Below are 22,477 nucleotides of genomic sequence, written 5' to 3'. Positions count from 1 at the left end.
TGATGATCACAATCCCGGTTTGTCATTCTGGGAATCGGTTCAATCTCTTACTAAAACTCCATGTAACTGATGCAGTCAATAATAGAAAAAGCAGCAAACTTTGGAGGAGCAAGGACTGGACCACAGTGCTAGCATCTTAAAGAGTGAAGAAACGAATTTTACAACAGATAATACAGAAAGCAAAGAAAATGCTAAAAGAGGGTGAAAGGAAAAAAGTGACAAAAGAGAGAGACAAAGCTGCTGAGGAGGATAGGAAAAATAACTAGTAAGATTTTTTTTCAGCCGCAGTGCAGCCGGAAAAGAGAGCAGGTGATATTGGGGAGAAATAGAGCCGCTTTTGAGGGAGACTAAAGGAGAGGGAGAGTGACCCTCTTGGGAATCCAGTTGAGGAAGGACAGAGGAAGAGGCTCTGGTTGCATGTCAAGGAGAAACAGACCAACCTTGTTGGAGGAGAATCAAAAAAGAAAAACCCTGTCTTATAGGGGATGAGAAGAGAAAGAGCGCTTAACTTCATTGTGGGGAGGAGGGTGAAGAAAGAGGATCTGTTGAGGCAAAACACCCCATTGAAGAGGATATGGAGGGAATAGTGAGAGGCTCTGTGGTAGGGCAAGACAGAGGGAGACAAAATGTGTTATATGGCTCATCTCTGGCCCACCTGAGAACAAATGGGACAGTTGCTGTTGGGTGTAGCAGACCCACACTATGACTCACCATGAACAATGCCACAGATGTGTAGAAGAAAAACTAGCATTTCTATTTGGACTTTGGCTAATGTTTCCCACAGTTGCAGGTTTTGCATAGAGCAATCCAAGTGTGTAGCTTTGTGGGCTGGTTTATCTTGCATCTGTAGTGTTCCAGAATGCTTCCTTCTTGACAAAATTATGTATGTAGTTTGTAACTTTGTAATTTGAGCCATTTGTTTCAATTGTTGTATGTTGTATTTGAGTAAAGTGTGAATTGTTATCTTTCAGATACTATATGCCAATGAGGGTGAATGTCGGAAAGATGTGGAAGTAGACCCTGCGCAGTCGGTAGAAAAGCCTGACTTTATACCTCATAAAGGTCATGAATTCATTCCCACACTTTACCATTTTCCTACTAATTGTGAAGCTTGTGCAAAGCCTCTATGGCATGTCTTCAAACCACCAGCTGCACTGGAATGCAGGCGATGCCATGTTAAGTGCCATAAGGATCATTTGGATAAAAAGGAAGACATGATTGTACCATGCAAAGGTATGAATTATTTCATATGATCAGTCCTATGCTGGCTTTCGTCCATCACTCTTAACCTTGTTCACAGCAAAATAGAGTTTGCTTCTGCGGTTCCATGTTTCTTATTAACTGAAGTTTACATCTTAAACGTAACCTGAATAGGATAACATGCCATAAGATTAGCAATTACCTTTTTACCACAGTATGTAGTACCAGAGCCTCATGAGTTGCCCGCCATGATCTCCTGTCCATTTTCAAATTCTGTAATATCACATAGTCGGACCATTGTACTAAGGCTAAAACTAATAATTTATTTACAAGCAGTTTAATTACACAAGTAGAAACACAGTGCATGAAGCAGTACCGTACATAACTTATAACACATTTTTGAAAACAACGCTCTGAATTTTTCAAAGTCCATTCCAATAACGTTTGCACTGAGTCAGTGATGTTTTGAGGTAATTACAGGCTTCTTTGAAGAAGAAACAAATTTTTCTCAATGATTAGCCAATCAGGATATTATTTTTAACCAGTTGAGGAATTAAGGTATGATTAGTAGGTCTTGGCCATCTAGGTTTGCATTTGACATCTTGCCACAACAGAAACTATTTGGAATGTCTGACATGTTTTCTGTTTTGAGACATAATGGAATGGGAGTTTCTATTTTAAATTTCATGCTATAAAATGTTAGAAAATAGCTACAAATGAATATAGAAAGAAAAACTGAAAATACTCTGATACAGTAATGCACTTCCAAATATATAAGATCTCATTAATATTTGTAACTTTTTTTGTCCTTAAATGCTGCTTATGGTTTTTAATATCAATGACATTGATGATCACTTGTACAGAGAGAGTACTTTACCAACTCTCTACTACCTCTGGGTCCTATAATGCCCTTCATGTATAGATAGAAGTCTATTCCACTGCACCCTGTTTTTGGCTAGTTACTGTTTCTCTTCCCAGATGAGAACTCCTCTACCACTGGAAAATAACATCATATCTCAGTTTGTAACGGCTTCATTACATTTGAGATGTGCAGCAACAAAAAATATCTTCTAACATTCAGCCTAGTGAATTTTTACAGTCAGTTATCATTCACAACATATATTTCATCTCCGTGCTTGAGAGGGAAAATAGATATCTGTAGTGTTAATATTTTGTAATGTTTCTTGATTGCGAACTAACTAATAGAGCACAGTTTATAATATAAATCCTGAGAGGTAGCACATTGCTATATCCACATACTGTCTTACAGGTTTGTACGATGTGAGTTATTACCCATGTAGTGTTGCCTGCCTCCTTTGGTAAGATGCCAAACTGAGGCAAGGCATTCCTCTTGAGAGAGTACAAGTCAGTCGATGGATCTACTATGCATCTTCTGATGGTTGGTTTGGGGGTTCATGACAGGTGCCTGGGAATATGTTATCTGCCTAATTTCATTCATGAATCTGCAAAGTAACTAGAAAATGGGAGAGGGGAATGTGGAATTTTATATATCGACCTTTGCTAAAAGTATGTGTTCTCTCCTTAGTGAATTATGACGTTAACACAGCTAGGGATATGTTGCTACTGGCATGCTCTCAGGATGAACAGAAAAGATGGATTGGACATTTAGTGAAGAAGATTCCCAAGACCCCACCAATTGCTTCAAGCTTTGTGCGTGCTTCCCCCAGGACTTCTTCTACAAGATCAGTACCAAACCAATCTTTTCGCAAACCTGCCAAACATATTGTTCCGGTCAAGCCCAGGTAATATATTGGGGGAAATAATTTGTTTTAGTGTAAATCTGTGGAAAGTAACATGACAAAGTCACTGATTTGCAATTTTTATGGAGAAATGGATGATTCATGGACTATAATCCCCAAAACACTGATGAATATCTGTGATCCCAAGCAAGAGAAATTGACTTGACTTAGTAACTAAATCAGTGAGCCTGAAAGTAACAGTTGAATTGAGTTAGGTAACAGATTGTTGGTGCTGCCCTTACACCTGTGGAACATGGCCCCCCTGACCTGCGAGAGAACAGCTCCGCAGGTCCGGAGATAAGAGCTGGAGCGGCATACTACTTCAACCTCCAGCGCGAGCTGTTCCAAGTATGCGACGATTTTGAGATAGGCGACTGGATAACGTCATCAAAGCCCTGGTCGCCGTTTTGGAGCGTGGGCAGGAACATCGGCAGGGCCCAGGTACAGAGAAGTGGGAAGGTCAGAGCAGATGAGCAGCGAGTGTTTGTGGCGAGATGCGGTGAATGTTTATGGCGGAGGAGCGGTGAGAGATCGTGGCAGAGGTGCGACAGATGAGGGTACAGGGCCCAGAAGGGCCCAGGGCAGCATGGGCCAGCCCACACTGCGATGTGCATGCGTGCTAGGTCCGTGCAGCAGAGCTGGTTTCCAATCATCCTGGTTAACCCTTGCCACTAGATAAAGGCCGGGCTCTGTCAAGCCCATGTGGTGGCTGGTGTGTAACGGTCACCACACGTTAAAAAAAATTCCTGCACAGGCATCTTCTACCCCGTCAATTGGAGTTCAGGACTGGAACATCGGGTCCTTCATCGAAACACCTGTGAAGTCGTGGAAGCAAGTCATCCTCGATCGAGGGACCGCTTATGATGGGAACATGGCTCTAAATTATGATAGCTCTTAAAGATTCTAAAAGGTATTCATGTAGAGATGGGGGCACAGAGGATCCTAAGGATTACAAAGTAAAACATTGGAATTTTGTGGTGATTAAAATAATGATTGCAAAAATGAATGCAAATAAAGGCAGTGAGCTTAAATGCACTTCCCTGTCCTGATCATCAAAAGCAAAACAAAAAACGAAAGAAGAAACTTGCATTATATAGTGCAGTTCACGTTCACGGGACTTCCCAAAGCACTCTACAGTGAATGAAGTACTTTTGGTGCAGTCACTGTTGTTATGTACAATTAATTATATATCCCAACATATTTTATCTCGTGCACCAACCTGTTTGCACACAGCGAAGTCCCACAGTTTTGAGATGAATGGCAAGTTAATCAATTTTGGTGACCTTGGTTGAGGGATAAATGCTGGCCAGGAAACTCCTTTTCAAATAGTTTTATGAGATCTTTTATGTCCACCTGAGCAAGCTCATGGGATCTCATTTTCACAGCTCCTCAGGAAAACAGCACTTCTGAAAAAACAGCACTCCTCAGTCGTGCACTAAAATGTCTAACTAGATTATGTAAATCCAGGCGTGATGCTGAAACTCTCGACCTTCTGACTCAAAGGCATGAATGCTACCATTGTGCTAACATTCAAGCTGCTGTAGTTTTACAAATTACATTAAACATCTATGGATAAGCAGTACAAACTCATCAAAGAACAGCTGATAAAGCTGGTGAAATAGCTAAATTAGAGCATAAAGATTTATGAATGAGGAAAGGCTATTCCTCAGCAACAATTTACATTATATAACATGGCTCCTTTTGTAAATGACAGTCCTGGGGCGCTTTACATGGTAGATGGTAGGCCGAAGGGCCCTGAGGAAGTAAAGGAAATTGGAGATGGGGAAATGAAGATAAAAGGCATCATTGAAGAGATAGATGCTGAAGAGGCTTTTGAAGTCTGAGTGATAATAAGCCAACTTGGTTTTGGAAGATAATTTCAAAGGGGCAAGTAGACCAGCCTTTGATAATGAATTAGAAGGCGTGGAAAATTAGATTATAATCCAGGGAGAGAGGATGAAGAACATTTTTCAGATAAGGTGGAGAGATTTGAAGATGAGGACAAGGAGCTTGAAACTGACTTGCAAGGATGCATGGAGTCGGCGAGTATATAGAATTACATAGAATTTACAGCACAGAAACAGGCCATATGGTTTGTGCCGGTGTTTATGCTGCATGCAAGTCTCTTCCCACCATACTTCATCTTACCCAATCAGCATATCCTCTTATTTCTTTCTCCCTCATGTACTTATCTATCTTCCTCTTAAAAATGCACCCATTATGGAGTAATGGGTGTATGGAACAACATGTGGCAGAGGACTAATAGTGCAGAGTTCCTAATTGGCTGAACTTTGTGAAGGGTGGAGATGGCAAAGCCAATAAGGAGAGCGCTGAAGAGTTGCTCCACAAGGTAGGTGACAAGACATGGATAAGATTTTACCAGTGGTAGAGTGAGATGGGAGAGTTAGCAGGTGTTATTTTGCAGGTGGAAGGTGATCTTGACAATGGACAAGATGTGGAGTTTAAATCTAGGCCAGGATTTAACAACTCTGAGGTTGCACATCACTGGATTCACCCTGGGCAGGCAACCAAGGATGTCAGTGCAGTTGAAGCCAGAGGCATGTGGTTGGTGATGAGAGCTGGAATTGCTTCAGTCTTTTCAACATTGACCCGTAGAAAATTTCAGTTTATCTAGTTCTTAATGTCAGTTAAGCAGTCATAAGTTACAACAGGTAAGCAGTCAAAAGTTGTAGCAACAGTTGCGGATTTGATACTACAATGATAGAATTGAGTGTTGTTGGCGACATGTCAAAGCTGACAGCCGTTCTTGTAGATGTTGTGCAGTAGCATGTGGATGACAAAAAAGAAACTATCAAGGATGGAGCCATGGTGCCTATTAAGGTGATTGTACAAACAGGAGGAGAAATAGTTGAAGAGATGACTTTGTTGGGAAAGGTTGGAGAGAAGCCTTTGAGTGCAGTGCCCAAAGAGGAAGAAGCAATGGGAAACAATGGAATGCTCAACTGTATGGGAGTTGGCAAAGACGTTCAGGATGCCAAGGTCAACAATGAACCGTGGCCACAGTTGCACAGGATATAATTGGTGACTGACCAGGGAAATCTCAGTGCGTTGTGCTAGTCTGAAACCAGATTTGAAACAGAAGTGATGAGAGAAGTGAGCATTTTGTTCAGTAGCAACAACACATTTAAAGGACTTCAGAGACAAGGGCAGGTTACCGATAGGGCAGCAGTTTGAGAATATAGGTGGTTTGGAAAGGGGTGAAATGTTGACAATGCAGAAAGTATGATGTCAATAAGAGGGATTTAGTGGCCTAGAACTCAATTGAAAGGGATTTAAGAAGTAGGTGATAATCTTCATATCTATGAATAAATTTGCAAAGTGAGTTTGATCAGAGCTATATTAAAGATGGGGTGAGAGGAAGAGTATAGGAGCTGGATTAGGACGGATCTAGAAGGACTGGTGGACTTCATGGAGGAAGTGAGGCTAATGAGGAATAATAGGGGGAGAGTATAGGTGTTGATAATTGTCTTCAGCCCCCACCACAAATTTAATGAAATGTCACCAGTTCCATCCTGCTCCCTGGCCAATATCTCAGGCTGAACCAAACTGCGCAAACACGTCATTCTATTGGGAGTCTCAAACCCCAATATCATCTGCATCATAACACCTATTTTCACTTCTAACATTACTCCCCCGCGCCACTCCTGTTTCAGCCTATTCTGCTGCTGAAACCCTCATCTATGCCTTTGTCACTTTCAGACTGGACAATTCCAGTGCTCTCCGAGCCAGCCTTCCATCCAACGTGCTCCATAAACTTTAGTTTATCCCAGCCCGTATTTGCAGCTCGTATTCTATCCAGCATCAAGTCTTGCTCACCCATCACCCTTGCGCTCACTGACCTACATTGGCTCCTCATCCCCCAATGCCTTAAATTTAAAATTCTTATCCTCTTGTTTATTTGCCTTTACGGTCTTGCCCCTCCCTTTCTCTGTGACTTCCACCTTTATCAACCCCGCCCCCCCTCCACCAAAGCTCTGTTTTGTCCCCTTGTTTCCACCAATTCTGACCTATTGTGCATCACCTTTCACCCCAATAGTGTCTGCCATGCCTCAGTCACCTCGGCCCCACGCTCTAGAATTCCCTTCCTAAACCCCTCATCCTCTCCACTTCCCTCCCTTAGTTTAAGCCCTACCTTTTTGACCAAGCTTTTTGTCACCCATCCTAATAGCTCTTTCGTTGGCTTGCCATTCATTTTTTTCTTTATACTTCTGAAGCACCTTTTTATTCCTACGTTAAATGGGGGGAGAAGGCAATGGAGGAGCCAAAGATGGCCAAGAAAATAGTCTAGATTTTGGATACAAGCAAGTTTATGTTTTTTGTATATCTTGTATCAGAGGTGTTGAAGGAGGAGATTAGGGGAACAAGTTAATGGTAGGCAGAAAGAGATTGAAGTGATCTTTGCTCTCGAGGATGACCATAGAATAATGGGGGAAATATAACACTGTTTGGGGTAGTTCAGCCAGCTCTGTTGATGGACAGGCAGGGCAGCTGCATGCTAAATGTTCTGTAGTCTGCAGCCCACAAGTGGCTGTTGTACCAAGGGAATAGTGAGGGTGGGATGGATCTGGTGGGGACAAGGGTATTAAAAGTGGAGCCAAGATAGTTATTGACAAGATCGATGATGCAGATGACAAGCTAGAGCACAGGTTCCTAAACTGGAAGGTGCAAAAAAGTTATCGGGGTAAGGGGAGGAAAGTGGAGGACGCTAGTTGTAACTCACTAAGTGATAATGGATTGATTTTAGGCTTTTCTGTTTTCGGGGCGTAAATGGAGGCGGAGCGGGAAAGTTACTGGCCGGGGAATAGTTAGCGCTTTAGTACGGAATTTTCGGCATGTGGGCCCTGCGTTGGGGTGCAGAGCGAAGGAAGGCTTTGTACGCTTTTCGTGGCGCAAAAATGGGAAACTCGCGAACTAAATTGCCGGACTGCGTTCGCTCCGAGAGAGACCTGGGGAAAGGTGGGGGGCAGGGGGGGGAGAAACCTTAAAAAAAAACACCAGAACATTCCCAAAACATTGCCCACGCCACCACCACAACACAAATTGCTGAAAAAAATTAAAAGAACAAACACTCGCACTCACGGACCGGAAGATCGTGAAGGGGCGCAGGAGACCTGAACGCCGCCTTTCACACCATTCTGGGGCGAAACCCAGAGTGCAAAGGACCGGAAAATCTAGCCCAATGCCTTCAAAATATATTTTCTCCATTGGTTGACGCTGTAGCACTTCCCTCAACTATTTCAGGCTGATTCCCGACTGCTCTCTCCAAAACACAGGCATTTCCTGCACATTGTTCCAGCTTACAGGTATTTTTAATATTCCTCAGTTTAAATATTTTCTTTAGTTGGTAAAAAAGGATCTTTGCCTTCTGGTGTTTACATTTGTGCATTATAAATTTATTTTTGGAAGTGCTCATGAGCACTGAGATTCCCACTGCCATTGTGAAATAAATTAATTACAATAAGTCTGGGCCTGACCCCTGCTCCCCACCCCCTCCTCCACTCTGCTTCAAAAATCTGTTAATCGTTTTTTGCCGCAATTTCTGCAGCTCTGTGAAGCGTCCAGTTTTTCAATTCCTCGATCAAAGTTTTCATGAGCCCTTGGATCCCTGAGATGTTTAAAGGGAATGGATAAATATCCCTTCTTTAAAACTTGTCACGGCTCAAATAATACTTTATTTGCCACTGCTCTGCATCTTTATGGAAAATTTATTTTGTCCAGTTTGAGCACAGACCAATTCTAGTTCTGTCTGCAGAGGGTTGTTCATCCTGTAACCAGCTTGCATCCCCAAACTGGAGAGAGGAGAGGTCCACAGCTTTCCTTTCAGTGAAGTTGCTTACATTGTAATAGTGACGAGGAAATTCTTTGGCTCGTGTTATTTTGCGAGAGATGCAGTAGAAAGCCTGTTTAAATTTAACACATTAAGCTTTTTTTTGAGGGCAGGGCACAGAAACAGATGGTAGGGGAAAGTCAGCCAGTATTTCTGTTCCTGACCACTATTGAGTGACCGCTGCTGAACGTGAACATACATGGATGTCAGATAGGACAGCATCGGGCTTGGCCTTCGTGCTATTTCCCGTCCTCGCCCCTTGCATTTCAATAAAGTGACAAGATACAGTATCCAGGCATCCACATGGAAAATGAGCGTTTGGGTGAGGTACCAAAGGGAACATGATGCCCATAGATCCATTGCCCAGCAAGGAGTCAATGTCATCAGGAGGTTAAGGGAGAGCGAATCGATAGAAACATAGAAAATAGGTGCAGGAGTAGGCCATTCAGCCCTTCGAGCCTGCACCACCATTCAATAAGATCATGGCTGATCATTCACCTCAGTGACCCTTTCCTGCTTTCTCTCCATACGCCTTAATCCCTTTAGCCATAAGGGCCGTATCTAACTCTCTTTTAAATATATCCAATGAACTGGCATCAACAACTCTCATGCGGCAAAGAATTCCACAAGTTAACAACTCTGAGTGAAGAAGTTTCTCCTCATCTCAGTCCTAAATGGCTTACCCCCCTTATCCTTAGACTGTGTCCCCTGGTTCTGGACTTCCCCAACATCCTGCATCTAACCTGTCCAGTCCTGTCAGAATTTTATATGTTTCTATGAGATCCCCTCTCATTCTTCTAAATTCCAGTGAATACAGGCCCTGTCGATCCAGTCTCTCCTCATATGTCAGTCCTATCATCCCAGGAATCAGTCTGGTGAACCTTCGCTGCACTCCCTCAATAGAAAGAATGTCCTTCCTCAGATTAGGAGACCAAAACTGAACACACTATTCCAGGTGAGGCCTCACCAAGGCCCTGTACAACTGCAGTAAGACCTCCCTGCTACTATACTCAAATCCCCTAGCTATGAAGGCCAACATGCCATTTGCCTTCTTCACTGCCTGCTGTACGTGCATGCCAACTTTCAGTGACTAATGAATCATTGCATCTCCCCTTTTCCTAATCTGCCGCCATTCAGATAATATTCTGCCTTCGTGTTTTTGCCCCCAAAGTGGATAACCTCACATTTATCCACATTGTACTGCACCTGCCATGCATTTGCCCACTCACCTAACCTGTCCCTCAAGTCACCCTGCAACTTCTTAGCGTCCTCCTCACAGCTCACACTGCCACCCAGCGTAGTGTCATCTGCAAACTTGGAGATATTACACTCAATTCCTTCATCTAAATCATTAATGTATATTGTAAATAGTTGGGGACCCAGCACTGAGCCCTGCGGCACCCCACTAGTCACTGCCTGCCATTCTGAAAAGGACCCGTTTATCCCGACTCTCTGCTTCCTGTCTGCCAACCAGTTCTCTATTCACATCAGTGCATTACTTCCAATACCATGTGCTTTGATTTTGCAAACCAATCTCTTGTGTGGGACCGATTCAAAAGCCTTTTGAAAGTCCAAATACACCACATCCACTAGTTCTCCCTTGTCCACTCTACTAGTTACATCCTCAAAAAATTCTAGAAGATTTGTCAAGCATGATTTCCCTTTCATAAATCCATGCTGACTTGGACCGATCCTGTCACTGCTTTCCAAATGCGCTGCTACTTCATCTTTAATAATTGATTCCAACATTTTCCCCACTACTGATGTCAGGCTAACCGGTCTATAATTCCCCGTTTTTCTCTCTCCCTCCTTTCTTAAAAAGTGGTGGTACATTAGCTACCCTCCAGTCCATAAGAACTGATCCAGAATCGATAGCATCCATAATTTCTAGGGCCACTTCCTTAAGTACTCTGGGATGCAGGCTATCAGGCCTTGCGGATTTATCGGCCTTCAATCCCATCAATTTCCCGAACACAATTTCCCGCCTAATAAGGATTTCCTTCAGTTCCCCCTTCTCACTAGACCTTCCGGAAGGTTATTTGTGTCTTCCTTCGTGAAAGCAGAACCAACTTATTTGTTCAACTGGTCTGCCATTTCTTTGTTCCCCATTATAAATTCACCTGAATCTGACTGCAAAAGACCTACGTTTGTCTTCACTAATCTTTTTCTCTTCACATATCTATTGAAGCTTTTCCAGTCAGTTTTTATGTTCCTAGCAAGCTTCCTCTCATACTCTATTTTTCCCCTTCTAATTAAACTCTTTGTCCTCCTCTGCTGAATTCTAAATTTCTCCCAGTCCTGAGGTTTGCTGCTTTTTCTGGTCAATTTATATGCCTCTTCCTTGGATTTAACATTATCCTCAATTTCCCTTGTTAGCCACGGTTCAGCCACCTTCCCCGTTTTATTTTTACTCCAGACAGGGACGAAAATTTTTGAAGTTCATCCATGTGATCTTTAAATGTTTGACATTGCCTATCCACCGTCAACCCTTTAAGTATCATTCGCCAGTCTATTCTAGCCAATTCACATCTCATACCATCGAAGTTCCCTTTCCTTAAGTTCAGGACCCGAGTCTCTGAATTAACTGTGTCACTCTCCATCTTAATAAAGAATTCTTCCATATTATGGTCACTCTTCCCCAATTGCTAATTAGACATTACACATTTCTCATTACACATCACGCAGTCTCGGTTGGCGAGCCCTCTAGTTGGTTCCTCGACATTTTGGTCTAGAAAACCATCCCTAATACACTCCAGGAAATCCTCCTCCACCGTATTGCTACCAGTTTGGTTAGGCCAATCTATATGTAGAGTAAAGTCGCCCATGATAACTGCTGTACCTTTATTGCTTCATCTCTAATTTCTTGTTTGATGCTGTCCCCAACCTCACTACTACTGTTTGGTGATCTGTACACAACTCCCACTAGCGTTTTCTGCCCTTTGGTATTCCACAGCTCCACCATACAGATTCCACATCATCCAAGCTAATGTCCTTCCTTACTATTGCGTTAATTTCCTCTTTAACCAGCAACGCTACCCCACCTCCTTTTCCTTTCTGTCTATCCTTCCTGAATATTGAATACCCCTGGATGTTGAGTTCCCAGCCTTCGTCACCCTGGAGCCATGTCTCCGTGATGCCAATTATATCATATTCGTTAATTGCTGCCTGCGCAGTTAATTCATCCACCTTGTTACAAATACTCCTCGCATTGAGGCACAGAGCCTTCAGGCTTGTCTTTTTAATACATTTTGCCCCTTTAGAATTTTGGTGTAATGTGGCCCTTTTTGATTTTTGCCTTGGGTTTTTCTGCCCTCCACTTTTACTTTTCTTCTTTCTATCTATTGCGTCTGCCCCAATTCTACTTCCCTCTGTCTCCCTGCATAGGTTCCCATCCCCCTGCCATATTAGTTTAACCCTTCCCCAACAGCACTCGCAAACACTCCCCCAGGACATTGGTTCCGGTCCTACCTAGGTGCAGACCGTCCGGTTTGTACTGGTCCCACCTCCCCCAGGCCCGGTTCTAATGTCCCAGGAATTTGAATCCCTCCCGTCAGCACCACTCCTCAAGCCACATATTCATCTGAGCTATCCTGCAATTCCTACTCTGACTAGCACGTGGCGCTGGTAGAAATCCTGAGATTACTACCTTTGAGGTCCTACTTTTTAATTTAACTTCTAGCTCCCTAAATTCAGCTTGTAGGACCTCATCCCGTTTTTTACCTATATCGTTGGTACCTATATGCACCACGACAACTGGCTGTTCGCCCTCCCCCTCCAAAATGTCCTGCAACCGCTCCAAGACATCCTTGATCCTTGCAACAGGGAGGCAACATACCATCCTGGAGTCTCGATTGCGGCCGCAGAAGCGTCTGTCTATTCCCCTTCCAATAGAATCCCCTACCACTATAGCTCTCCCACTCTTTTTCCTGCCCTCCTGTGCAGCAGAGCCACCCACAGTGCCATGAACTTGGCTGCTGCTGCCCTCCCCTGATGAGTCATTCCCCCCCCCCCCCAACAGTACCCAAAACGGTGTATCTGTTTTGGAGGGGGATGACTGCAGGGGACCCCTACACTACCTTCCTTCCATTGCTCTTCCTGCTGGTCACCCCTCCCGTATCTCTCTGTGTAACCTTTACCTGTGGTATGACCAACTTACTAAACGTGCTATTCACGGCATCCTCAGCATCACTGATGCTCCAGAGTGAATCCACCCACAGCTCCAGTGCCGCAATGCGGTTTGTCAGGAGCTGCAGCAGGATATACTTCCCGCACATGTAGTCGTCAGGGACACTGGAAGCATTCCGGAGTTCCCACAAAGCACAGGAGGAGCATGACATATGTCCGAGCTCTCCTGCCATGTCTTAACCCCTAGATTAACTTAATTTGGCAACAACAATGATAAAGGTTACCTACTGATAAAGGAAAAGAAAAACTACTCACCAATCACCAGCCAGTCACTTACCCCCTTGGCTGTGACGTAACCCTTCGATTTCTTTCTACTTTTTTGCCTTCTCTCCCTGCTGCAGCTGCGCCAGCTGGCTCCTCGATGTTGCCGCTCCCCGACTTTGGCTGTTGGGCCTTTTATATGCCTCCCGAGTCACCGCGCTTCCTCCTCGACTCTGCCGCTCCCCGACTGTGTCTGTTGGGCCTTTTATAGGCCTCCCGACTCACCACGCCTCCTCCTCGACGCAAGGTTGAAGGAAAAAGAAAGTTTCACACAAAAAGGTTTGAAAATTCTAACCTTTTTTAAATTGTAAATGGCCATGCCTTCAGCCGCCAGGCTCTGGAATTCCCTCCTTAAAATTCATTTGCCTCTCCATCTCTCATTCATAGAAACATAGAAAATAGGTGCAGGAGTAGGCCATTCAGTCCTTCAAGCCTTCACCACCATTCAATAAGATCATGGTTGATCATTCACCACAGTACCCCTTTCCTGCTTTCTCTCCATTCCCCTTGACCCACTGAGCCGTCAGGGCCATATCTAACTCCCTCTTGAATATATCTAACGAACTGGCCTCAACAACTTTCTGCAGTAGAGAATTCCACAAGTTAACAACTCTGAGTGAAGAAGTTTCTCCTCATCTCAGTCGTAAGTGGCTTACCCTTTATCCTTAGACTGTGATCCCTAGTTCTGGACTTCCCCAGTATTGGGAACATTCTTCCTGCCTCTAACTGTCCAATCCCATCAGAATTTTATATGTTTCTATGAGATCCCATCTCATTCTTCGAACCTCCAATGAATACAGGCCCAGTCGATCCAGACTCTCCTCATATATCAGTCCTGCCATTCCAGGAATCAGTCTGGTGAACCTTCGCTCTCAATAGCAAGAATGTCCTTCCTCAGATTAGGAGACCAAAACTGAACACAATATTCCAGACGAGGCCTCATCAAGGCCCTGTACAACTACAGTAAGACCCCCCCCCACCCCTGCTCCAATGCTCAAATCCCCTAGCTATGAAAGCCAACATGCCATTTGCCGACTTCACGCCTGCTGTACCAGCATGCCAACTTTCAATGAGTGATGTACCATGACACCCAGGTCTTGTTGCACCTCCCCTTTTCCTAATCTGCCGCCATTCAGATAATATTCTGCCTTCATGTTTTTGCCATCAAAGTGGATAACCTCACATTTATCCACATTATATTGCATCTGCCATGCATTTGCCTAACCTGTCCAAGTCATCCTGCAGCCTCTTGGCATCCTCTTTACAGCTCACACCGCCACCCAGCTTGATGTCATCTGCAAACTTGGAGATATTAAACATAGAAACATAGAAAATAGGTGCAGGAGTAGGCCATTCGGCCCTTCTAGCCTGCACCGCCATTCAATGAGTTCATGGCTGAACATGCAACTTCAGTACCCCATTCCTGCTTTCTCGCCATACCCCTTGATCCCCCTAGTAGTAAGGACTTCATCTAACTCCTTTTTGAATATATTTAGTGAATTGGCCTCAACAACATTCTGTGGTAGAGAATTCTACAGGTTCACCACTCTCTGGGTGAAGAAGTTTCTCCTCCTAAATGGCTTACCCCTTATCCTTAGACTGTGACCTCTGGTTCTGGACTTCCCCAACATTGGGAACATTCTTCCTGCATCTAACCTGTCTGAACCCGTCAGAATTTTAAACGTTTCTATGAGGTCCCCTCTCATTCTTCTGAACTCCAGTGAATACAAGCCCAGTTGATCCAGTCTTTCTTGATAGGTCAGTCCCGCCATCCCGGCAATCAGTCTGGTGAACCTTCGCTGCACTCCCTCAATAGCAAGAATGTCCTTCCTCAAGTTAGGAGACCAAAACTGTACACAATACTCCAAGTGTGGCCTCACCAAGGCCCTGTACAACTGTAGCAATACCTCCCTGCCCCTGTACTCAAATCCCCTCGCTATGAAGGCCAACATGCCATTTGTTTTCTTAACCGCCTGCTGTACCTGCATGCCAACCTTCAATGACTGATGTACCATGACACCCAGGTCTCGTTGCACCTCCCCTTTTCCTAATCTGTCACCATTCAGATAATAGTCTGTCTCTCTGTTTTTACCTCCCATTTATCCACATTATACTTCATCTGCCATGCATTTGCCCACTCACCAAACCTATCCAAGTCACTCTGCTGCCTCATAGCATCCTCCTCGCAGCTCACACTGCCACCCAACTTAGTGTCATCCGCAAATTTGGAGATACTACATTTAATCCCCTCGTCTAAATCATTAATGTACAGTGTAAACAGCTGGGACCCCAGCACAGAACCTTGCGGTACCCCACTAGTCACTGCCTGCCATTCTGAAAAGTACCCATTTACTCATACTCTTTGCTTCCTGTCTGACGACCAGTTCTCAGTCCATGTCAGCACACTACCCCCAATCCCATGTGCTTTAACTTTGCACATTAATCTCTTGTGTGGGACCTTGTCGAAAGCCTTCTGAAAGTCCAAATATACCACATCAACTGGTTCTCCCTTGTCCACTCTACTGGAAACATCCTCAAAAAATTCCAGAAGATTTGTCGAGCATGATTTCCCTTTCACAAATCCATGCTGACTTGGACCTATCATGATGTCACCTCTTTCCAAATGCGCTGCTATGACATCCTTAATAATTGATTCCATCATTTTACCCACTACTGAGGTCAGGCTGACCGGTCTATAATTCCCTGTTTTCTCTCCCTCCTTTTTTAAAAAGTGGGGTTACATTGGCTACCCTCCACTCGATAGGAACTGATCCAGAGTCAATGGAATGTTGGAAAATGACTGTCAATGCATCCGCTATTTCCAAGGCCACCTCCTTAAGTACTGTGGGATGCAGTCCATCAGGCCCTGGGGATTTATCGGCCTTCAATCCCATCAATTTCCCCAACACAATTTCCCGACACAAGGATTTCCCTCAGTTCCTCCTCCTTACTAGACCCTCTGACCCCTTTTATATGCGGAAGGTTGTTTGTGTCCTCCTTAGTGAATACTGAACCAAAGTACTTGTTCTATTGGTCTGCTATTTCTTTGTTCCCTGTTATGACTTCCCCTGATTCTGACTGCAGGGGACCTACGTTTGTCTTTACTAACCTTTTTCTCTTTACATATCTATAGAAACATTTGCAATCCGTCCTAATGTTCCCTGCAAGCTTCTTCTCGTACTCCATTTTCCCTGCCCTAATCAAACCATTTGTCCTCCTCTGCTGAGTTCTAAATTTCTCCCAGTCCCCGGGTTCGCTGCTATTTCTGGCCAATTTGTATGCCACTTCCTTGGCTTTAATATTATCCCTGATTTCCCTAGATAGCCACGGTTGAGCCACCTTCCCTTTTTTATTTTTACGCCAGACAGGAATGTACAATTGTTGTAGTTCATCCATGCAGTCTCTAAATGTCTGCCATTGCCCATCCACAGTCAACCCCTTAAATATAATTCGCCAATCTATCCTAGCCAATTCACGCCTCATACCTTCAAAGTTACCCTTCTTTAAGTTCCGGACCATGGTCTCTGAATTAACTGTTTCATTCTCCATCCCAATGCAGAATTCCACCATATTATGGTCACTCTTCCCCAAGGGGCCTTGCACAACGAGATTGCTAATTAATCCTCTCTCATTACACAACACCCAGTCTAAGATGGCCTCCCCCCTAGTTGGTTCCTCGACATATTGGTCTAGAAAACCATCCCTTATGCACTTCAGGAAATCCTCCTCCACCGTATTGCTTCCAGTTTGGTTAGCCCAATCTATGTGCATATTAAACTCACCCATTATATCTGCTGCACCTTTATTGTATGCACCCTAATTTCCTGTTTGATGCTCTCCCCACCATCACTACTACTGTTTGGAGGTCTGTACACAACTCCCACTAACGTTTTTTGCCCTTTGGTGTTCTGCAGCTCTACCCATATAGATTCCACATCATCCAAGCTAATGTCCTTCCTAACTATTGCATTAATCTCCTCTTTAACCAGCAATGCTACCCCACCTCCTTTTCCTTTTGTTCTATCCTTCCTGAATGTTGAATACCCCTGGATGTTGAGTTCCCAGCCCTGATCATCCTGGAGCCACGTCTCTGTAATCCCAAGCACATCATATTTGTTAACATCTATTTGCACAGTTAATTCATCCACCTTATTACAGATACTCCTTGCATTAAGACACAAAGCCTTCAGGCTTGTTTTTTTAACACCCTTTGTCCTTTTAGAACTTTGCTGTACAGTGGCCCTTTTTGTTCTTTGCCTTGGGTTTCTCTGTCCTCCACTTTTCCTCATCTCCTTTCTGTCTTTTGCTTTTGTCTCCTTTTTGTTTCCCTCTGTCTCCCTGCATTGGTTCCCATCCCCCTGCCATATTAGTTTCACTCCTCCCCAACAGCACTGGCAAACACTCCCCCTCGGACATTGGTTCCGGTCCTGCCCAGGTGCAGACCGTCCGGTTTGTACTGGTCCCACCTCCCCCAGAACCGGTTCCAATGCCCCAGGAATTTGAATCCCTCCCTGCTGCACCACTGCTCAAGCCACGTAGCCACGAAGGAATTGCACTCAATTCCTTCATCTAAATCATTGATGTATATTGTAAATAGCTGGGGTCCCAGCACTGAACCCTCGGCACCCCACTAGTCACTGCCTGCCATTCTGAAAAGGACCCATTTACCCTGACTCTCTGCTTCCTGTCTGCCAACCAGTTCTCTATCCACGTCAATACATTACCACCAATACCATGTAATTTTGCACACTAATCTCTTGTGTTGGACCTTGTCAAAAGCCTAACAAGGGAGATTAGGGATAGTGTTAAATCCAAGGAAAAGGCATATAAATTGGCCAGAAAAAGCAGCAAACCCGAGGACTGGGAGAAATTTAGAATTCAGCAGAGGAGGCTAAAGGGTTTAATTAGGAGGGGGAAAATAGTGTATGAGAGGAAGCTTGCTGGGAACATAAAAACTGACTGCAAATGCTTCTATAGCTATGTGAAGAGAAAAAGGTCCCTTGCAGTCAGATTCAGGTGAATTTATAATGGGGAACAAAGAAATGGCAGACCAATTGAACAAATACTTTGGTTCTGTCTTCACTAAGGAAAATACAAATAACCTTCCGGAAATACTAGAGGACCGAGGGTCTAGCGAGAAGGAGGAACCTAAGGAAATCCTTATTAGTCAGGAAATTGTGTTCGGGAAATTGATGGGATTGAAGGCCGATATCTCCCCAAGGCCTGATAGTCTGCATCCCAGAGTACTTGAGGAAGTGGCCCTAGAAATAGTGTGATGATCATTTTCCAACAGTCTATCGACTCTGGATCAGTTCCTATGGACTGGAGGGTGGCTATAATGTAGCACCACTTTTTTAAAAAGGAGGGAGAGAGAAAACGGGGAATTATAGACCGGTTAGCCTGACATCAGTAATGGGGAAAATGTTGGAATCAATTTTTAAAGATGAAATAGCAGCGCATTTGGAAAGCAGTGACAGGATCGGTCCAAGTCAGCATGGATTTATGAAAGGGAAATCATGCTTGACAAATCTTCTAGAATTTTTTGAGGATGTAACTAGTAGAGTGGACAAGGGAGAACCAGTAGATGTGTGGTGTATTTGGATTTCCTCCTTTAAGACGTTGCTTAAAACTTACCTCTTTGACCAAAAGTTTGATCATCAGTGCTAATGTCTCTTTCTTTGGCTCGGTGTCACCTTTTTGTTTGATTATGCTCCTGTGAAGCGCTTTGGGACATTTTATTACGTTAAAGGTGCTATATAAATACAAGTTTTTATTGTAAGAATGTTTTTTTTGATGAACTGGAAAAGATGAGAACTCTTTTTCAGACTTCTAGTGATGTAGCACAGAAACGATTCATATAGGGCAGACTTTGATTCAGTCCCCAGTTAGTGCTGAATTACTTGTACTCAGTCGGGGTTGTGTTGGATTACTGTAGTCGACCTGTGTTTTTTGGGATAGGGAAGGGGAAAATCAACCAATGTTTTCATTCCTGATCATCCAGTGACATCCTGCTGGAAGCTGGCGATGTAGCCGTTAGACATCCTGGTACTTGCTGGGTTCACAAAGGAAGAAAGGCTACATTTGCGAGATACTGCAGAGCTGCTAGGAACAGCAGAACCATACCCGAGCCAAAAAGGCCAAAACTGGACAGATTGGGACAAAAAAAATTACAATGAAGAAAAGCTCTGGGTTCCTCTTGTGTGATGATATAGAAATAATGGCCTAGAAATAGTGATCGAAGGTGTACCCCCGGAGTACGTCTCCGACCCACGAAATATTTACGAATTTACCTCCAAGCATCCAGGCTGTGAAGAGTTGCGCTCTCTGACCTCCAGGCATATGGCAGCGTAAAGGCCCACTGATGGGTGGTTCAGAAGCGTCCCTGGGATCATGTGGGTCCGGTTCTCCAATAACAAAGGAGGATTCCATTGTAATCATTTACAAAGCGAATCCTCTAATGATATGTAATGGAATCACCAAATAATTATACAATTTACAGAATTCTAATGATTATAGATGTACTGAATTGCAATTTTATTCATACGTCCCTTCATTGCACCAACCTCAATAAAAATGTTTTGATTAATTTTAAATATCTTAATCCCTGCCAATATTTGCATAAACTCATTCAAAGTGTATGTGCATAATTGTGGATTTTTAAATGTTTTACTTAAGCCTTGTATATATCCTTACACCAGCCGTACGAGTTACATGGGAAAATTGTCCAACTCTGCGCCATCAATACTTATTTTTCAGTCGGTTCGCATGATCTGTTTGGGCGTATCTTGACAGATCGCAAATTCCGGATTTTGCGCAAGCACGTGCGGAAATTCAGAACTTACGGGGGATTTGAAATGGATAACGACTGTGTACTGTACTCAGAGTACGCCGTCACGGAGACCATCATTTCTGCCCTCATCATTTACTCTTAAATCATTACTTCTATAATTCTGTAAGTACAGGTTGAACCTCCCTTATCCGGAACCCTCGGGACTTGGCCTGTTCTGGATAAGGGATTTTTCCGGACGAGGGGTGGTGGTCACGTTAAATTGGATGGTACAGGTACTGAGCAAGGGGATATCGGCACTGGCTGGCTTGTTGCTGCGAATGTGGCAGAGAGATCATTGGCGGGGCGCAGGTCGGGGGGAGGGGGGGGGCGGTGCGGTGGATCACAGGGTCAGGCCAGCGATTGCCAGAGCCGGCAGCGAGGAAGGACTTCAATTTGTTCACGTTGGAGTTCTGCACATGCGCCATCCGGTGGCCGGGAATAGTTCTGGACGAGGGGTGGTTCCGGATAAGGGAGTTCTGGATAAGGGAGGTTCAATCTGTGATAGTTTACACTGCAATTTGAATAAAATGCATAGTTTTTTTGAAGCCATCTGAATGCTGCTATTTGGCAAACATGTTTTCATATTTTATTCCAACTACTGTGTGATGTCAAAGTTCTGCTGATTATGAATATTTTTTCTATTTCAGCTAACCACCTATGGAATTGGGATCCAAGATACTTTTCAAGAAACCAGGGTTTTCTAAGATCACAAAGTAGTGCAAAATGGATTTGATTCCTTCCAATACAAACATTACAAATTTCAGGATTACAGTTGTTATTTAACCCATGCTTCCCATTCCCCAGTTCCCCATTCCTGCTGTAAACGAAGCACATGGAAGGCTATTCACTGCGTGTTACCCACATTAGCATAGTTTTTTAAAAATTGCAACAGATAAATCATAGCGAGAAATAAGATGCTGCTTTTTCTGTAATAATCAAGTGAACACCAGGGTAGATCATTGTGGAATAGTCCAATGAATTTTCTTTTATTATATCAGTTAAGCAAGTAAGGGACAGAACATCTTATGCTAAATCAAGAAAGGGCAGGTGCGGAATCAAATTACTGGAAATACAATCACAAGGCAAGATGGAACTGCTTTGAAGATGGTGTCAGATGCTTAAAAAGACCAATGGTATTTTGAAATCTGTTATGTCCTCAAACTTTTCATGCTTTCAGTGCAGAGCTGTTGAGACCTTGAAGTTCAAAAATCTCTTGGCTTTAAGATGGAAACTTTTGGTGAACTGTTGGTACAAGTGCTCAGAAATTATACTGTTCCAAATGCTTCAATTGAAAATGTGTAGAACTGGGAAAATTGAACAGAGTGTTTCACTCTTGATCTATGCATTTTTTGCCAAGCCATAGTGGTTCATGGATTGATGAACTACTAGAAATAACAAGCATTAGGAAAGTAGCAACAATTTAGAACAACCAGGTTTGTGAGTATTTTTTTTTGGGGGGGACATTATTTTGTAATGATTTTATAAATATATTGCCTTACATTTGCAATTGAATTCTTATCAGATGGTAGACAACGTTAACTTAACAGATAAATTGTGCACTGTTTCAAAGCATAAATTATTCTACTTAAAACACTTTAACAGGAGTAGCATTGTCCTGTTGGTGCCTTACTTTTGAAGAACTGTTTTACTGCCATATAATTAATGCATCGTAATTTCAGATAACTTCATCTGCGTAAACATTTTCTTGCATTGTGAACTGTATTTTAAGTTAAGATTTTATTTTGGGTATAATTTTGAATGCAATGTTAAGGTGAATAAACTGCCTGTAATGAGTGGAATTTATTCATAGGAAAACATGCAGGAAACTTGAACTGCAGAAGGCATTAAAGTAAGATTGGTTTATGTGAATTATTTCAGAAGTCACTCCAGTAATATAGGAATTGTTGTATTTGCTGTTTTATCTCTTGCCAGTCAGCAGGAACACATTCATGATATGGATGGTATGGTTTACTTCACCCAGTACCCTCCCCAAATAATTTATAATGGCTTTGCAGTTACATGTATTAAGCACTGGAAATTGGATTTTTGTTTAGGATGAACGCATGTTTTAAAAGGTATTGAAAGTCGCACTGATGGATATGCACCAATAAAAATATCTTATCTACATGCATTTGCCTGTTTTAATATGGTGGAAAATGGTTCTTGCAGACTTTGCCAGAGCAGATGGTCTGATTTTTTTTTACTGAAGTTGTTTTCTAATACCAAAATGTGCAGCATGAATCTTTGTTATTGAAGCAGAATTTATTAATTCATTGAAGACAAAAACTTTGTTTTATAGCAGTGACTTTGTACACTGCAAAGTCCCACCAGCAAATGAGATATGACTAGTTAATCTATTTTGGTAATGTTGGTTGAGGGAGGAGCGAGGATGCA

General features: G+C 43.3%; 1 protein-coding gene across 2 annotated transcripts in view; it reads left to right on the top strand.

The window, feature by feature from the left end:
* The window catches only part of rock1 (Rho-associated, coiled-coil containing protein kinase 1), a 324,482-nt gene extending 302,274 nt beyond the window's left edge, over positions 1-22,208 (top strand). For both annotated transcript variants that reach the window (XM_070892926.1, XM_070892932.1), the window contains 3 exons: positions 972-1,233; positions 2,747-2,963; positions 20,731-22,208. In XM_070892926.1, coding sequence (XP_070749027.1) covers positions 972-1,233; positions 2,747-2,963; positions 20,731-20,734 — 483 coding nt within the window. In that variant the 3' untranslated portion in view covers positions 20,735-22,208. The remainder of the gene's footprint in view (positions 1-971; positions 1,234-2,746; positions 2,964-20,730) is intronic.
* Positions 22,209-22,477: the final 269 nt, after the last annotated feature.

This window comes from Pristiophorus japonicus, chromosome 1, assembly GCF_044704955.1.
Source record: "Pristiophorus japonicus isolate sPriJap1 chromosome 1, sPriJap1.hap1, whole genome shotgun sequence".
Taxonomy (NCBI): domain Eukaryota; kingdom Metazoa; phylum Chordata; class Chondrichthyes; family Pristiophoridae; genus Pristiophorus; species Pristiophorus japonicus.
Note: the sequence above shows the minus strand (reverse complement) of the source record. Positions and strands in the feature narration are given on the sequence as shown.